General features: G+C 40.8%; 1 protein-coding gene across 1 annotated transcript in view; it reads right to left on the bottom strand.

Moving 5' to 3' along the window:
• The window catches only part of LOC136871883 (urocanate hydratase), a 252569-nt gene that overhangs the window by 203773 nt on the left and 29439 nt on the right, over positions 1–19357 (bottom strand). Inside the window, exon 2 of the mRNA XM_067145541.2 lies at positions 14893–15023. Coding sequence (XP_067001642.2) covers positions 14893–15023 — 131 coding nt within the window. The remainder of the gene's footprint in view (positions 1–14892; positions 15024–19357) is intronic.

Below are 19357 nucleotides of genomic sequence, written 5' to 3' on the forward strand. Positions count from 1 at the left end.
TATAGACGAGGAGGGATCCGTCTTGTGTCCTCCTTGGCATTTCCCATGGGTCTGGAGCCAAGGCTTAGCACAGGAACCTCAGCTCGTCCATTATTAATGAGAGGTTCGTCTAGCTTCCTGTCAGACCGACAAGCTACTCCCTGCTTTGTGCAAGCCGCCTTAACCACTTGCTGGTCATAGCTGTCCAAACTTCAGTTCACGGCTTCTCATCAGAGGACAAATTAATTCGACTTAATGGAATTTTATTTACTCGGAGATTTACTCTTTACTCTTTGTTAAGCCATGGATTGTCTCTTGGCTGAATATATACCGACTGAGAGATCGGTCATATTCGTGATAATTTGAGATCTTGACGTTTTAGTGTTCGAACTACTGTACTAGCTTCCTCAAATCTAAGGAATTTCAGAGGGGATCTGTGTTATGGCCCTTTATATATATTCACACAAAGATACAAATCATGAGGTAATAACAATCATATGGCCTTAGCCACCGTAACTTTCACGTTCTCCTTTCCTCTACCAGATGGCAGAGTAGACTGATTTCTCTTAGGCGATCTATGGCTGAGCTCCTAATTAATTTTTTCGGGAGAACATTAAATTTGTCACCAGAGATCTTTTACATGCTGAAATCGCACGACATGGAGTGCTGAATAGACTTTATTCCCTCTTTCAAAAATCCGACTAACTCCGCCGGGTTTGAACCCGCGATCTTGAGATCTGGAGACCAACACTATACCACTGATTCACTGAGGAAGAAAACCATGAAATAATAATAATAATAATAATAATAATAATAATAATAATAATAATAATAATAATAATAATAATAATAATACGTCCATGCCTTTCGGCGTTTGGTATGGAAGCCTCTGTAAATTGACTTCGTACCTCCACAACCCTCTATTTGCAACTAGCTCTGTGGCCTCGGTTAAGACCACTCCTCTTATCTTTAAATTATTAAAGACCGAGTCCAATATTCTCATAGGTAACCTATCTCCCTCTACTCACTTCATATGACCCCACATCCTAAGCTCCTTATACGAAGAGAATAATAATAATAATAATAATAATAATAATAATAATAATAATAATTATAATAATAATAATAATAATTCTAAATTTTTGTACATTTTAATAGTTCCGTGGTGTAGTGGTTATCACAATAATAACAATGTTATTTGCTTTACGTCCAACTAACTACTTTGACAGTTTTCGGAGATGTCGAGGTGCCAGAATTTAGTCCCGCAGGAGTACTTTTACGTGCCAGTAAATCTACCGACACAAGGCTGATATATGTGAGCACCTTCAAATACCACTGGACTGAGCCAGGGTCGAACCTGCTAACTTGCGGTCACAAGGCCAGCGCCTCAACCGTCTGATCCGCTCAGCCCTGCTTTTAATATTAAATTTATTACGAATCTTGAGACTGAGAAGATATTTTTTAAAATTCAGTCCGTACGTTCGTATTCTGGACCCTTTCGGCCAGACGAAAATTATGTTTTATTTCTCTACAATATTTTTACCTGAACTCTAAATTTCACTCTATAATGAAAATGATGAAGATATTCTTTATATCAAATTAGGTAAACTAAAGCTTAAAGTAGTTTCGTTTCGTTTCGTTTATCGGTTTGATTGATACGTGACGATTCAGTAAGATCGGTACTGGTTTGTCATTAAGACAACCGCGATTCGAATCCTGTTCAATGTATGTGAGTTCCTTTAAAAATAATATCACGTCCCTGTGGTATGTATTCCGTGTACTAGCTAGGATCACAACATCGTCTCGTAAAAATGAAAATTAGTCTGCTTTTCTGTTTGTACATCAGGACATCGTGTTTTAGAAAATCATAATTGTTTGAATCTCTGTCTTTAACTTTTAAGACCGATGATCTGTAATATAGTCTAAGTAATTTAGTTAGCGCGTACTGGTGTAATAATTTGGAGAAATAATTCTCAACATCTCTGTGACTTCATTTTGACGACTGATTTTCGAATTTTGGAGGATTTCGTGTTGGAATTGTTACCAGAAAAAATCTTATGGCGACGATGGGATAGGAAAGACCTAGAAAGGAAGCGACCTTGCTGGGAATCGAACCCGAGACCCCTGTAACCAGAGGCCAGCACTCTAACCATTTAGCCATGGAGCCGGACATATCACATGTATTGACATTAATTTTCGCACCAGAAGGAGTGAATGTCCACACCTTCTGGTGTGAAAATGATTGTTCTTGGGGAGATTTCTGAAAGGTTTTGTATGTTTTGTCACATGCTTATCAACAAACAATTATTTAGTTGTAATTGTATTAAATAGTCTCCTCTTGACCCTTCTTCAAAATACGCCGCGTACATAAAAATATGCGCGCAAAACCACATAAAATGGAATTCACTGATTTTTTTTTTCGATAAATCGGTAACTGCGACGACCCTTCTGTGGATGGTGACGGATCAAATGTTATTGAACTACAAGTCAGAACTGTAGCACATGTTGATATCGTGATTGGAATTTATAGCAAAACGAACACTTCTGCGAGAGATGCCATCATTTTTCGAAAGTTGCCATTCTTGCAGTTCAAAACCATACACTACCGGGCGAGTTGACCGTGCGGTCAGGGGCACGCGGCTGTGAGCTTGCATCCGGGAGATAGTGAGTTCGAATCCCACTGTCGGCAGCCCTGAAAATGATTTTCCATTGTTTCCCATTTTCACACCAGGCAAATGCTGGGGCTATACCTTAATTAATGGCATGGCCGCTTCCTTCCCACTTCTAGCCATTTCTTTTCCCATCGTCGCCGTAAGATCTATCTGTGTCGGTGCGACGTAGAGAAAATTTTAACACAGATAGGTCTTATGGCGACGATAGGATAGGAAGGCCTAGGAGTTGGAAGGAAGGAAGCGGCCGTGGGCTTAGTTAAGGTACAGCCCTAGCATTTTCCTGGTGTGAAAATGGGAAACTACGGAAACCATCTTCAGGGCTATCGACAGCGCGATTCGAACCCACTATCTACCGGATGCAAGCTCAGAGTCGCGCGCCTCTAACCGCACGGCCAACACGCCCGGTACAAATTAAAGTGGAAGGAATGTCATATACATCAGTAAATCCTTCAATAAATATTTACCCCATTAGCCGTCATGTCTTGATGGGTTTCCAAACAAACTAAATCCCATGGCACTACAGCCCTTGAAGGACCTTGACCTACCAACCGACCGCTGCTCAGCCGAAAGGCCTGCAGATTACGTGTGGTCAGCACGACGAATCCTCTCGGCCGTTATTCTTGGCTTTCTAGACCAGGGCCGCTATCTCACCGTCAGATAACTCTTCAATTCTATTCACGTAGGCTGAATGGACCTTGAAGCAGCCCTCAGGTCCAGGTACGAATCCCTGTCCTGGCCTGGAATCGAACCCGTCGCCTCCGGTAAGGGGCAGATACGCTACCCCTACATCACGGAGCCGGCTCTTGATGGGTTTCAGCTAATTATTATTATTATTATTATTATTATTATTATTATTATTATTATTATTATTATTATTATTATTATTATTATTATTATTATTATTATTATTATTATTATTATTCCCTGGCCTTTACCAGTCATCTGGAATCGGTATTAATGTATAATTATCCCAGTTTTACGACCGGATGCCCTTCCTGAGGAGGGTTGTATTCACTATTGAGTGTTTCTGTAGTGGTTGAAGTGTGTGTTTTGTACGCAAATGAAGATGTGTATTAAGGCGACTGCCGGGCTGAGTGGCTCAGACGATTGGGGCGCTGGCCTTCTGACCTCAACTTGGCAGATTCAATCCTGCTCAGTCCGGTGGTATTTGAAGGTGCTCAAATACGTCAGCCTCGTGTCTGTTGATTTACTGGCACGTAAAAGAACTCCTGCAGGGATAGGCACCTTGGCGTGCCCGAAAACCGTAAAAGTAGTTAGTGGGACGTAAAGCCAATGACATCATTGTTATTATTATTATTATTATTATTATTATTATTATTATTATTATTATTATTAAGGTGACAAAAATATCCAGTCCCCGAGCGAGAGGAATTAATCAAATGTGGCTAACATCACTGAAACGGTCGGGAATCGAACCAGGGTCTTATGAACTGATGGCCACTACGCTGACCATTGGTGGTGGGAGTTATGTGAATCGAAAGAATAAATTGAACATACTCAATAGTCCTACACCAACTTGTAATTCTGACTGGATCAGAATTGCAAGAAGGTATTCAACACGAAGTAAAGTAGTTAACAGTCGATGAACTTTAACATAATATGTCACAATAATTATTAGTATAACAACCTCTGATTCTTATCATACAGATAAGACGGATATAGTACTTTCGCATCCATCTCTTGGCACAGTCCAGAGCAAAGTGTAGCTTCCACCAAAGTCCCAGTCTCACCCATGGCTGTGACAATATGGATGCTGCTGGGGTATGTGTTGTGCTGTGTAATGACATTCGGAGCATGTCCAGTGCGTCTGGGTGTTAAGAAAGGTAAGTAAGTAGTAAGCTCGTGTCCTCATCCTGAGATGGTGCATCTCTTTTCAGGCACACCCCCCAATGGAGGTGAGCTGCATGTACTATTCCAACCACATACCAGCCCTCCTGTCAGTTTTAAATTCCTGGCAGTACCGGGAATCGAACCCGGGCCCACGAGGACGGCAGCTAATGACACTAACCGTTACGCTGCGAAGGCGGACGTTAAGAAAGGTATTACTCATAGGGCTAGTCGTGCTACAATAGCACTGCTTGGCCCAGTGAGGAAAGCAAAGGCAAACTACCTCAGTCTTGCCTAGTATGCCTCATTTTGGTGCTGACATTGGTTTTTGTGGTTTTCTTATAGCTGCATAACCTTTGGTGGTGCTGTTTGAGGATCCCACCAGCCTCTGGGCTGATGACCTAACAGACAGACAGAAATATTTACACATTTAAAGAAATGAAGGCTTATTCTATTACTTCAATAATAAATAGCAATTTCTCCTTCCATCTTCGGGGCTACCACGAGTGAATTCACAGTGCCTATCAGGGAAAGTTTCTCCCTACGTCCAAGGAGAATGGTAATGAAATTATAGTCCCCGTTCAAATAAATACTTCGTGGATTTACTTGAAGACATGTCAGCATCCTGTTCCTTCCGATCGCCCGGAAACAGTTCTAAAAGCTTTTCTAATGGAATTGCACTGCGGACACGAAAGTTTTCTGCCAACAAATAACATCCCTCAGGCAACAGAGTCTCGTCTCACTGGGAAACTCGAGTATCTAAAACGTATTGGTAAGATGATGACTGAAAACCTCACATTAATATAAAAAACGTAAACAAATTTATGTAAGTGTCTAAGCGAGATAAATTACCGTTGACATTTAACCCTTTCAGGACTACTGATTTTGAATCGGAAAATGAAAATGTATTTCACTAAACTCTACTTAATTCGAAAATATTAAAACCGAATAATATTACAAGCAAGCAAATTATTGTTTGTGACTGTATATTGTGATCATGACCACGGTCCTCCAGTTTTACGACGAATCAGAACCACTGGGAAGTGATCATCTCAGAAATACCATAGACCTATGCATTGGCCGGGATTCGAACCGTGGCTGTCTTAAGGAGAAATTAGTGACTCGGACACTCGGCTATCACACTCTTCGGTGAATATTGCAGAGTGACTGAGAGAACCTTTCGAATAACATTACTTTGTGCATCACGCACAAATGAGGAGATTACATAATTTGATATAAAATAAATAATTTGTTACAGCTGTCTGCAATAAGTAGAATTAAATAATAAATTGTTAAAGTTGTCGGCAGTTAAATGTATACAAACTACTGATATTAAAATAATTATAGACGAATATTTGATACAGTTACTGCATTTTGATAATTTACGCCAGTACCTGACAATGTTGATGGCTTTGAAATTCTGGAACCGTATGCTCCAATCTCCGAAATTCGAACATGTAGCGTCTCCTCCCCCCTCCCTCTAATGTTATTCTGCAATTTCTGACGTCATAGTGTTTATTTACTTTAGGTATATACCACTACAATAAAGAACTGTCGACAACCTTCTGACAGCGTCAACGACGGCTATCCAGTGGCTGTAACAACTAGACATCCTAGTTTAGTTCACGTTTTGGATTTGTTGATTTCTGTATATTTATATATTTTGCTTAATTTCGTTGTTTTTTCCTCTTTTCTGTACTGTACATGCCGGCCCCGTGGTGTAGGGGTAGCGTCCTTGCCTCTTACGCGGAGGCCCCGGGTTCGATTCCCGAAACAGGTCAGGGATTTTTACCTGGACCTGAGGGCTAGTTCGAGGTCCACCCAACCTACGTAACTAGAATTGAGGAGCTATCTGACGGTGAGATAGGGCCCCCGGTCTAGAAAGCCAAGAATAACAACCGAGGGGATTCGTCGTGCTGTCCACGCGACACCTCGTAATCTGCAGGCCTTCGGGCTGAGCAGCGGTCGCTTGGTAGGACAAGGCCCTTCAAGGGCTGTAGTGCCATGGGGTTTGGCTTTGGTTTGGTTTGTACTGTACATATCTCTCCATTTCCGTATGGCGTTTTTCTTTAATTTTTTAAAATATTGTATTCCTTCTTGTAAATTATTCATTGTGCTTTTATCATGTTCTTTCTTCACCAGCATGTGTGCGGCTAAGTTGTGGGAGAAGACATCTACTTTGACAGAAGTAAATGGAGAGCGCTCATTCACCACATCCGGCAATATGGAGCTGGTTCAAGCCCACCATGAGATAAAGAAGTTGATGTAATTCGATGTATGTCTTAACGAATAAGATGTGGTCTGCTCTTTATATGCTTCTCGGATAAGATTGTCCATGCGGCGTAGACCTGGTGGAAAGATGTGGCTAAGAAATTATTTTATAATTGGGTTATTATGTACTGTACATGGTTTATGGCAAATATATAAATATAATACGAATCACCCGAATACAATCAGCCAGTTGGTTTTCGCTGATCTATGGGATATTATAAATCATTGTAATGTGGTACGGAGACTGCCTGGATACCCACTACATAGAAAAAAATTATGTAGTAGGCCTATATACACACCACTGTACAGTATTTCACGTGGTATCTCTGGCACCACTGTATATTTCTGAAAAGAATAGTATTAGAGGATATTTTTATGAACAGTTGAAGAATGTAAAATGTTCTGCTGTGTGGCCACACTCTCTAGTGTTAAAGTCAATTTTGGAAATAAATTAAAATATAGCATGATATTCTAAAACTGGCAGGGGAAGGGGGGGAGGAGACGCTACATGTTCGAATTTCAGGTATTGGAGCATACGGTTCCAGAATTTCAAATCCATCAATATTGTCAGGTAACTGGCGTAAGTGTATCAAAATGCAGTAACTGTATAAAATATTCGTCTATAATTATTTTAATACCAGTAGTTCGTATACATTTAATTGCAGACACGTTTAACAATTTATTCTCTATTTATGCTTATTGCAGACGGATTTAAAAATTTAGTATTTATTTTATATAAAATTGTGTAATCTCCTCATTCGTGCGTGATGCATGAATTAATGCCATTCGAAAGGTTCACTTAACGCGTTGTTTTACTGCGGTCAGGGCCAAATTGCACATGTTTCGGCCTCCAGCGAGGAAATGAATGGGACCCGATCTATAATATTTCAGTAATAATAATAATAATAATAATAATAATAATAATAATAATAATAATAATAATAATAATTCCCAGAGCACAACAGCCCTGATGGGTCTTGTTCTACCAAGCGACCACTGTGCAGCCCGAAGGCCTGCAGATTATGAGGTGTCGGGTGATCAGCGCGACGAAGCCTCTCGGTCGTTATTCTTTGCTTTCTAGGCGTGGGTCACTATCTCACCATCAGATAGCTCCACAGTTGTAATCACGTAGTTTGAGTGGACCTCGAACCAGCCCTCAGGTCCAGGTAAAATCCCTGACCTAGCGGAAATCGAACTGGGGACCTCCGGGTAGGAGGCAGACACGCTGCTCCTAGATCGAGGGTCCGGCATATAATAATAATAATAATAATAATAATAATAATAATAATAATAATAATAATAATAATAATAATAATAATAATAATGTACTCACCGATTTTGAAGTCACAAGTAATTTCACCAATGGATGTGAAGGCAATATTCAAAGCAAAATAACATACTATTTCACTCTTGCCCACTTTCATGCTTCCCCACAGCAAAATTAACGTTATATAGTGACGCTTTCTTCATTTCGATGCGGCCAAATCATGTATGAGGTCATCTAATATTTTGTAATAAATATTATTTAATCACAACTGTGCCATGGTGTTTCATGCTTCATGTTTAGTAATTTCATTTCCGAAAATTTTCTTATTCTGCTCCATCTTTTCCTGATCTTGGGAATGGGCACGCTTGTGCTGATTTGGCCCTTTCTTGACGCCAACTCCATCTGGATGGATGTATTTACTATTTCGTGTTTTTGAGGTGGTCCGTAGTGTGATGTGTTGTATAAATAAAGATATGTATTGAGACGAAACCACACACCCAGCCCCCAGTCTAGTAAAATAAAAATTCCCGACCCGACTGGTGATCGAATCCAGGTGCTGCGAATCTAAGGGCACTTCGCCGACCATTTAACCAAGAAGACGGGCATGTTCGAGGCTTATTAGAGATGACTTGATCGTAACTCTGCCATGCTGTTTCTTATTCATGAAATGGGTTCGCCGTTATCTTAAAGGATTCTTGAGTACGTAAGCTACTTTACAGATTATCGTAGGAAAATCATATCGTCCCTGCTGTGTCAAAACCGCGAATATGACAATGCTCTTCCTATCCATTAATTCCCTTAAGACTGGAAAATGAACCTTACTGTACCACACTGTAGGAATGTGTGTCTGCATGACTTTTTTTTTTATTGTTTTGTTTTGCTAGTTGCTTTACGTCGCACCGACACAGATGGGTCTTATGGCGACGACGGAACAGGGAAGGGCTAGGAGTGTGAAGGAAGCGGTCGTGGCCTTTATTAAGGTACAGCCCCAGCATTTGCCTGGTGTGAAAATGGGAAACCACGGAAAACCATTTTCAGGGCTGCCGACAGTGGGGTTCGAACCTACTATCTCCCGAAGACTGGATACTTGCCGCACTTAAGCGACTGCAACTATCGAGCCCGGTGCATGACATATTTACTCACTCCTAGATTATGATGTATTGAAGGACACATTGGAAACTTTAAGTATGATCGCGGGCCTCACTTTAATAGCAGACCAGTTTTCGTAAAATTTCACAAATAGAACAGATGTTGCAGTATGAAATAATTTGCATAGTTCAATTGAAACGAACGTTTAATAATTTTAACTACTTAAAACGCTATTTTCCGATTGCATAAAAGAATGAAATTAAAAATATGCACTATTATACCCAGGACAATTTAATTTTGAAGAAGAGCACCCAACAATGTCAGTTCATTTGAATAAATATTTGACAAATGACAAAAAGAAAAGAAAAGACCTAAAAACAAACCGAAATTATTAATGTAGCCAAAACAAAACGTAAGGAAGGAGAATTTTGTGGGAGTAGTTTGAAGGGAACAATGATATACAGTTGTAAGAGCCTAAAATTTCAGCAATGTACTTCCAGGAGTACTTCCCTGAAACTTTCTTCGAGTATGCAGCACTGTTTACCAGTCAGTACTACCAATGAGAGTTGAACGAAGAAATGCTACTTGCTTTACGTCGCACCGACACAGATAGGTCTTATGGCGACGAAGGGATAGGAGAGGCCTAGGAGTGGGAAGGAAGCGGTCGTGGCCTTCATTAAGGTACAGCCCCGGCATTTGCCTGGTGTGAAAATGGGTAACCACAGAAAAGCATCTTCAGGGCTGCCGACAGTGGAGATCGAACCCACTATCTCCCGGATGCAAGCTCACAGCCGCGCAACCCTAACCGCACGGCCAACTCGCCCGGTAACGAAGAAATGAAACCGCTTCTTATACCAATGGCAATTAAAACATTTCTTGATATTCATTACATGCTACGTTACAAAAAACGTCCACAGTGAGGTTGGCATGGATCTCATAGCCATTTTATAAAGGTTAACACCTAGCACTGGTAATTGTGAGGGCTCATTTTCCGCCGAAGTTTGGATTTTAAGTTTTTAGTTTTGACTTGGGTCTGTAAAGGGTATAAAAATTAATACATTTTTGAACGAGTTATGAAATATTTTTTGTAAATTTTTCTACATTTCTTAAAATACTTTTTAAAATCCCTCGCTGGCCGCCATTTGTAAACCCCTGCTTTACACTATAGGATAGGAGAATGAACACAACGAAAATGTTCTGATGGACTGCGTATAAATATGTGGCTAGGAGGCGTGATTAGTCTTAAGGGAAATAATTCATACGAAGGGCAATGTCACATTCGCGGTTTTGGCACCTCAGCGACGATACGTTCAACTATTCATCTGGTTGTACTGGAGTTCCCCCAGTTTATTGACAGCTCTATCTGTTGTCACGCAGCAGTACCGCACAAATGCAAATCCGAACTTCAGTGTTGAATGCTGATCAATATTCAGTTTTATGGCACAGTGCTTTCCAAACAATTTTTTGCTGCATGGATTTTAGAGCACATCTAAAACTTCGTATAAAGTTCTGTATGAAACAACATACGCACGGAAAAATGTACCGCAGTTTCAACACTGAACTACAATTTTATCGCAGTAAGATGAGCAAGTGTTAGGAAGTAATTCCCTCATTTATTTAAATTAACATTGTTCCGGCTGTACGCATACAATAAGAATCCTTTTTCCCATTTATCAAACGTTCCAGTGAAGTCCGAGCACAATGGATGAAGCGTCAGGCATAATTGTAATGCATTACTAATATATTACCATTCGTGAATGGGCTTTATGAACAAAGCGATAGAGATCTATACTAATTATCGTCCTGCAAACAATGAAGGGCTCACAATGATCCTGTGACTACTGCAGCTCCAGCTGAGCATACCAAATCTCTCGCAGAATGTTGACCTGCTACTGTATTGTGTATCCTTGTTCGCGAGAACTCTTACGGGAGAAACCAGTAACCATAAAATCTAAACCAGGCGTTCTCAAGCTGGTGCTTTCGAGTACCATCGTGCTCTTAAAGTGGCATTTAGTAAAAAGAAAGGGTTCACGAGCACGAGCGCACTTGACGTCCTTCATTCAACTGAAATTTTATTAATGTTACTATTTATATGGTTTTCGCAGATACAGAAGTGCCGGAATATTGTCCCGAAAGAGTTCTTTTACGAGGCCGTAAATCTACTGGCATAACGCTAATGTATTTGAGGACTTTCAAATACCACTGGTCTGAACCAGGAATGAACCCGTCAACGTGAGCTCTACCGTCTAAAACTCAATATAGACTTTGCTGTAAGATCCGGAATAATAGTGTTGATATCCATCCATCAAAATAGTTTAGCATTTAGAGACTTCAAATCAGTTAACTTCGTTATTCTCTCAGTAGCTTAATCTTATTAGAAAGAAAACTTGGAATTATTTCTTTCTACAGCGAGTAACCATGAATTGCTACATTTCCCACGACTTGCACACACAATTTGGAGTTTAAGTCGAGCCAGTCTGATTGTCCAAAAATTTTCCCGCTAGAAATTCGAGATATTTTGAACGAATTTGATTGGTCCTTACATATTTTGGGAGAAAATGAAGAGTATATACGTATATAAACGCAAAACTCTTTCGATTCAATGTGAAATTAACCAGAAAAATTAAGGTTATTCAGGAAAATAATAATGTGGTTGCTCATTTGAAGTGGATGACTTGAGCTAACATATTTCTCAACATGGTGGGATGCCTAAAAGCGAAGGGAAACTAGCTGGTAGTTTTAGATGATCACTGATATTGTGATCAATGCCATGGGATCTCCAGTTTTAGGTGAAATTCGAACCGCAGAGACGTGACTTGTCATTTCAAAAATCCCACCTGCATTGACCGGGATTTGAACTGCGCTTGCTTTGGTGACAAGCCAGTGGCAATTATCACTCGGCTACCACCCCAACTACTGGATATCTAGAACTCCAAAATGTTCGATAATAATAACTGTATGTTTAATTGCGCAAGATATGGGTACATGTGAACAGCTTGAAACCTATAGGTAAATTGGATGAATTCCAAACCAACTCATGGTCAGTGGGAATCCAAGGACATGAGCCATGAGCTATTGACAGTGTGCTTGGCGGCCAGGAACAAGTTAACAGGTCAGCCGATGTTATCCAGGCTTGTACGAACAACAGGGTCTACAGTAGTATAGAACAAACCACGGAACACGCTGCTTGTCGTAAGAGGTGACTAAAACGGACCCCAGGGCTTTCATCTTGAAATCGGAGCCCCTAACTGAGTCTACAATTGAATCCACTAACTTATGCCTGTCTTTATTTTTATTTTATTTTTTACCTTCTGGACCTCCCTTGGCCAACTTTTGTTCTCTTCTGATACAGACGGTATTAGGTTAACGGGGCTTAGGGTGTCTTTATTTTATCGTCTTTCGAGGCCCTTCCGTTACCTTTCCACATACCTTCATTCCTCGAAGGTTGGCCCCGCTCTAGAAAACCAAGAATGGCCGAGAAGATTCGTCGCGCTGTTGACGCGTTACCTCGTAATCTGCAGGTCTTCGAGCCGAGCAACGGTGGCTTAAGAGACCAAGACCCGTCGCGGGGTTGTGTTTGATTTTGATATTTTAAAATATGTTCTTCAAGAGAAGTTACGCGTCTAATTGTTCACCACGCCGAAAGATTTTGCTTTTGATTCAGATCAAGTGGGTTTTTTAAGTAGTGCAGGAAAATCCTCTTCATTCGCTACTTATAGTCCAAATTAAAAATCTTCTTTGACTGTCTTTAAAGAAGTGAAAATAAGGATTATAGCCGTCCCCAGGTAATACCAACGGGCCAGACCGCCCGCTGTGCAAAAAGAAGAGAGACTTGTAAATAGACAGCAATTAGTGAGTGTGGTCGTTCATGGCTGAATAGCGCGCGCGCGCGCGCGCGTGTGTGTCTGTGTGTGTACAAAATGTAAGTACTTACCGCACCGCCCAAACGTAAACTCTCCATCGTTCTCCTGTAGACAAGATTTTCCCTCGGCAGTTAAGACTGTACATGTGTAAATTAATTAATTAATTAATTAATTAAACGTCGAAATTGACATACAGACAGCCTAAATGGCATCGAAAAGAAATGCCTGTACGCAGTAGCTGTGGCCTTTTATTAATATTATTATTAACAACAACAACAACAACAACAAAATATATAATAATTTAAGGACAGCTAGCATTACTAAAATTTACATTAAACAATGTTTACAGTTGAACATTAGTCTTATTCAATACTATTCGAATAACTGACTGGCTGTCCGCAAATATTCGTTCCTAGAGTTAGTTTACATAGCCTTCGTCAGTTCCTTCTGCATTATCTTTTGAATGAATGAAGGAAGGAATGAGTGAATGGGAGAAAGACAGACGAGAGTAGCTGCAGATAGATTGCTTTAAATCCACTACGTGAGTACAAGCAGATTTTTACAAATACATTAATTATAAGGAGATGATACCGCTTCCTCTTGCGTCTGACCTAAACAGCAATTGAACGACTTGCCGTGTCTTTCTCTGAAAGCAAAGCAAATTCATCTCTGTACAGGCCATGAAGGCCCTTGGAGGGGTGGAACGTCAAGGATTCCACTATCCATAGCCTTCGCACTTGGTGGAGTAGAGTGGTTAGCTCCATGCACGGCCGCCTTTGCACCCAGGAATTAATTACTTCCCCTCTCGTGGGGGCGGTAAAATAACATCCACGGTATCCCCTGCCTGTCTAAGAGCCAATTAAAAGGGGCCCCAGGGACTCAACTTGGGAGCTTGGATTGGTTACCACGGGGCTCTTAGTTGAGTCCTGGCATTGCTTCCACGTGTGCCAGCCTCCTCACTTTCACATATCCTATCCGACCTCCATTTGTTCTCTTTTGACCCCGAGGGTGCTAGGTTCACGAGGCCTATGAAGTGTTTCAACTTTACGCCCTTCGGGGCCCTTGTCTTTCATTGGCCGATACCTTCATTTTCCGAAATGTCGGACACTTTCCATTTTTTTCTTTGATTAGTGATAACAGAGGATGGTAGCCTAGTTGCACTTTCTCTTAAAATGGTAATCACCATCACCACATCCAGGAATGAACCTGTTACTCATTCTTGGTGTACGCTGAGTTGAACCTGAGGGCCATGTGCACCTTCGAAAATCTATATCTCGATTCCTAAAGTATTCGTATCTTTTTGTCTCCGAGAGAAATGCGTTTGAATGTTCGACGTATGTCATGTTAGGGAAATACGGACGTAATTTTTAAGAGTTCGTTGTTGTTTGTATTGTTACTTCTTCATCATCATCATGCACGGGGCTTTGCTTCATGTATTTAGTATACATGAACTTAACTTCTATAACCTATGTGCTCGTGCTTCGTACTGCTGTGTGAAGGTGTTCAAATACTCCAGTCTCGTGTCATTAGATTTACCGGCACGTAATATATCTCCTGCGGGACAAATTCCAGCAACTCGGCGCCTCCGGAAAGAAGAATAAGGGTATCGGCTAAGAAGGCCAAGAAAGAGGACTTCTGAACTCGCCAAAAAGAACTGTCGGAGATAGAAGAGAACGACAGTTGACCAAGAGATCAGTTAGAAGATGGAAAAGCGAAATTTGGCACAAGTCAGCAAGAACCAGATTAAACCTATTCTTACATCAGCGTTTCACTAACTCGCAGCTTCTGAGTAGTTAGGATAGTTACTGGTTTTACGTGTACATTGAAGTACATGAAGGTGTTGACCACAATGTCCCAAGCTCATAACATGGAGTACAAAAAGGGCAATAGCAACAGGACTTACCTTATTGGAAACGTTGGCAGGAAGCGATACATGTAGATATGTCCATAGTTCAGCAGCTCATCTGCAAATTCTGTGGCCAGCTCAGCGTGTGTCTCCGGGGGAAAGTATCGCAAGGCATTTTTCACTGCCAACTGCAAGCACAGAGAAATATGAATCCCTTTAACATGGAATTCTGCTTTGGTTCGACTGTTAATGTAAAAGAAAAGTATATTTGAGATGGTCGTGGTGGTGATGGTGATTTTAGTTTTAAGAGAAGTACAAGTGGACAACCGTGCTCTACTAACACTAATCGGAGAGGAAAAAATGGAAGGAGTCCAAAACTTCGATAAATGAAGATGTCGGCCAAAGAAAGACAAGGGCCAAGATGGACGTGAAAATGAAAGAACGGGAAACCACGGCAAACCATCATCAGGGCTGCCAACAGTTGGGTTCGAACCCACTATCTCCCGAGTACTGGATACTGGCCGCACTTAAGCGACTGCAGCTATCGAGCTCGGTTTTTCGAGGGAAGTGTTTGACCGGTTTTAAAAATAAACACAACGCCGAATTTCCAATGCCTGTAAGCATAAGACTGGATGTAGACAGCAACGTATTTCCATATCGTCCCCACAACGGCAAACTAGCGAAAGCGACAAACTAGGGAAAGTGTAGTTGTGAAGTTTTGGTCTAGATTTTATTATTTATATAATGTCTAACCCTCTAAAAATGTATCACATTTGCAGCTCGTTCTGTATGTCTAACACATGAAACCAATCATTAAATATCAAAATTGATTTGACATGAGTAATCACAACTTCTTTCAACTCTCCTAATTTTTTGCCAATTTGCAGATTCGTTAGTTTGCCAGAGCAGGGACGATATTTTAAAATTATTCTCGTACCTTTATATCAGTAGATATTAACACCCTGAAAAATATACTGCAAATTCGATTCTGAGCTCCTTGCTACTAATATTGAAAATGAAAACAGAATTTCGATATCTTTAACAGTTCACAAGCTGTTTGAGGTGGACATCTTAGCTGAATAACCCAATACAGTCTATTATAATCTGGAAGAAATTAATTTTCTAACGGTGAAAAAAAAAAAATTGCTGAAATCCATCGAGTGTTTCCCAAGATTAACCTACGCATACATACACACACGAACTACAAACTCACGAACTACTACTCTTTATAACATTAGCACAGATACATCCGTCCGGGCGAGTTGGCCGTGCGCGTAGAGGCGCGCGGTTGTGAGCTTGCATCCGGGAGATAGTAGGTTCGAATCCCACTATCGGCAGCCCTGAAGATGGTTTGCCGTGGTTTCCCATTTTCACACCAGGCAAATGCTGGGGCTGTACCTAAATTAAGGCCACGGCCGCTTCTTTCCAACTCCTAGGCCTTCCCTATCCCATCGTCGCCATAAGACCTGTCTGTGTCGGTGCGATGTAAAGCCCATAGCAAAAAAAAAAAAAGATACATCCGTGTCGCAAAGACATTTAAGACATGTAAGCTGAGATTAATATAGCCTATTTGGACAATTCAGCATGCGCAAGTAGGGGCTATACGCAATCACGTCACAATTGTTTGATTCTTCAATGAACGTTCCAGCTGGTCCCATGACTATAAATAGATTTAAAGAAGTCTTAAGGACTTATATTTAATTTGAGCGAAAGCTTTCCGTGATGCATGTTCTATGTAATAAAGAAGTTTCTTCTTCATTCATTTATTACATCTCTTCCTAAAGAATGAAAATAATACCTCGCTGCCTGTTTAAATTTATTCTGTGTATAATCTAGAAAATGATGCTTAAGAGAACGTACAATTTATATCTTGGGCGAGTCCTGGAACGGAACAAGACGATTATTGACGAAGTATAAATAAAACAGCGCCATGTAACTCCGTAATGAGAAGATTAGATAGTATGAAATTCGACCCGCCGGATCAGTCTGGGGCGCAATGTCGTCTGCAATCTTGAGTTCAGCCACGTGCATGAGGGTCATGCAAGGTTGAACAGCACGTTATATATGGCTGGACATCATTTGATGAAACATGCCATCTATCTACAGGTAACTCATAAATGGAAGTCAAAGTGAAGCAGTATAAAAGCAGGTATAAAAATCCACAGTCCTAGCCCTTCAGGCAAGCAACTCAGTGTTGAAAACATCCTACGGATATGAGTTACGAATTTTAGGCAAAGAAAATAATTATTATAATAAAGTATGAGAATATATTCTTTATTTATTCCAAAAATTTGTAATTCTTTTCTTTATCATCGTTATCCGGTCGATTAGGTTAGGAATTTGTCTTTTATTACCACTACGAGCGCTATTGTTTCACTTAAGCACCACTACGAGTACTAATGTGAGGCACTGCAGAGTTTCACTTTCTACATTCTGTGTAGACATTTTTCAAAGAATCAAAAAATCCTGAGGGTATTGAACCAAGGAATACATTACAGAAAGAATTATGTAAATAAGTTAATTTGACTAGGAGTTTAATTAAAAAATGAAATGAAATGTCGTACGGCTTTTAGTGCCGGGATATCCCAGGACGGGTTCGGCTCGCCAGGTGCAGGTCTTTCTATTTGACACCCGTAGGCGACCTGCGCTGCGTGATGAGGATGAAATGATGATGAAGACAACTCATACACCCGGCCCCCGTGCCGTAGGCATTAACCAATTAAGGTTAAAATCCCCGACCCGGCCGGGAATCGTACCCGGGTCCCTCTGAACCGAAGGCCAGTACGCTGACCGTTCAGCCAACGAGTCGGACTGAATAAAAAAGAAAACGAGTAAAGAAACGAGCGACCTTAGGCTGTGTTTCCGGAATTGCATTTAGGCCGGTAGTGATTTTCGACTTTTTTTTTTTTTTTAGTTTGTTACAATTATGTAAGATCCAACTGACGGCACAATTGAGAAAATTGCTAATTTTACGTTTTTCGTACGTTGATAAGAAATGTTTTCAACCTTAATAAAACTTGGTACGTACAAGGTCCCTAGAATACTCGACAATTCCCAAAACTTCCCGAAGTAGTGTTTAGAACTATGCGGCAGTCTCGATATTTGCTTGCGACTAAATGTAAAACACTACGAGGAATGTACCATCCTGGCAAGTGCCTGGAATAAGTGTCGAACAATCCGGGAATTATGCCATCTCTGTGTTGCCTGCAGAGAATGTAGGACAATCCGTACCGGGCAAGTTGACTGCATGTTACGCGCCACTTAGCTGTAAACTTGTATTTAGGAGATGATGTTGTTCGAACCCGATCGTCGGTAGATCTAATGATCATTTTCTGCGGTTAGCCATTTTGACACCAGGCATATTCTGGGGCTGCACCTTAATTAAGGCCATGGACACTTCCTTCCCATTTCTATACCACCATTCTCAAAAATCTGAGTTAGTGTGGTGTTAAACCACTAGCACCGAGCGAGCTGGCCGTGCAGTAGCTTGTGAGTTTGAATTCGGGAGATGGTGGTTTCTAATCCCACCGTTGGCAGGCCCGAAGGTAGTTTTCCGTGGTTTCTCATTTTCATACCAGGCAAATGTTGGGGCAGTACCTTAATTAAGGCCACGGCTTCTACATTCCCCATCCTAGCCTTTGCCTATCCTTGCGTCGCCGAGAACCTTCGACGAAAAATGAAATGGCGTATGGCTTTTAGTACCGGGAGGTACCCGAAGACTTCGGTTCGCCAGATGCAGGTCCTTTGACTTGACGCCGTAGGCGACCTGCGTGTTGTGATGAGGATGAAATGATGAAGACGGCACATGCATCCAGTCTCCGTGCCAGGGGAATTAACTAATTATGGTCCCGACCCTGTCGAGAATCGAACCCGGGACCCCTGTGACCAAACGTCAGCGCGCTAACCGTTTAGCCATGGAGTCGGATACCTTCGATGTGTTAGTGTGACGATAAAAAACCACTAGTAAAATAAGAATTCGGGAAATATGTCATCCCTGTATTTGCTTAAAAGCACATAAAGAACACTCTGGGGACTATTCCATCCCTGCATTTGCTTGAAGTAAGTGAAGAAAAATCCGAGAAGCATTCCATCCCAGTATTTACTTGACAAAAGGGAAGAAAACCTATATTCGCTTGGGGTAAGCGAAGACCAATCTGGAAAATATTGCATCCCTGTATATGTTTGGATTAAATGAACAATCGTAGAATTATGCCATTCCTTAATGAGAGGTTACTTTCTAGAAATCAGTAATATCATGAATGCCTCTTTTATTAACATAAACATTATTTACAACAATTCTTATACATTTATAACATTATTGAAATAGAAAATGCCACAGTCAGTGTTAATTTCAGGTTTCATCCTTGATGAAGGCGGTAACTGGAAACGATCGTAAATTTAAATAGATTCAGACGATACATCAATTATTTGGTTATTATAAACCGTATGAGGATGATTATGTATATATAATCTTTGAGCTTTGCCATGAACTTGTGAACCTTTAGGTATGCCACTGCTCTTA

The sequence above is a fragment of the Anabrus simplex genome, chromosome 4 (assembly GCF_040414725.1).
Source record: "Anabrus simplex isolate iqAnaSimp1 chromosome 4, ASM4041472v1, whole genome shotgun sequence".
Lineage (NCBI taxonomy): Eukaryota > Metazoa > Arthropoda > Insecta > Orthoptera > Tettigoniidae > Anabrus > Anabrus simplex.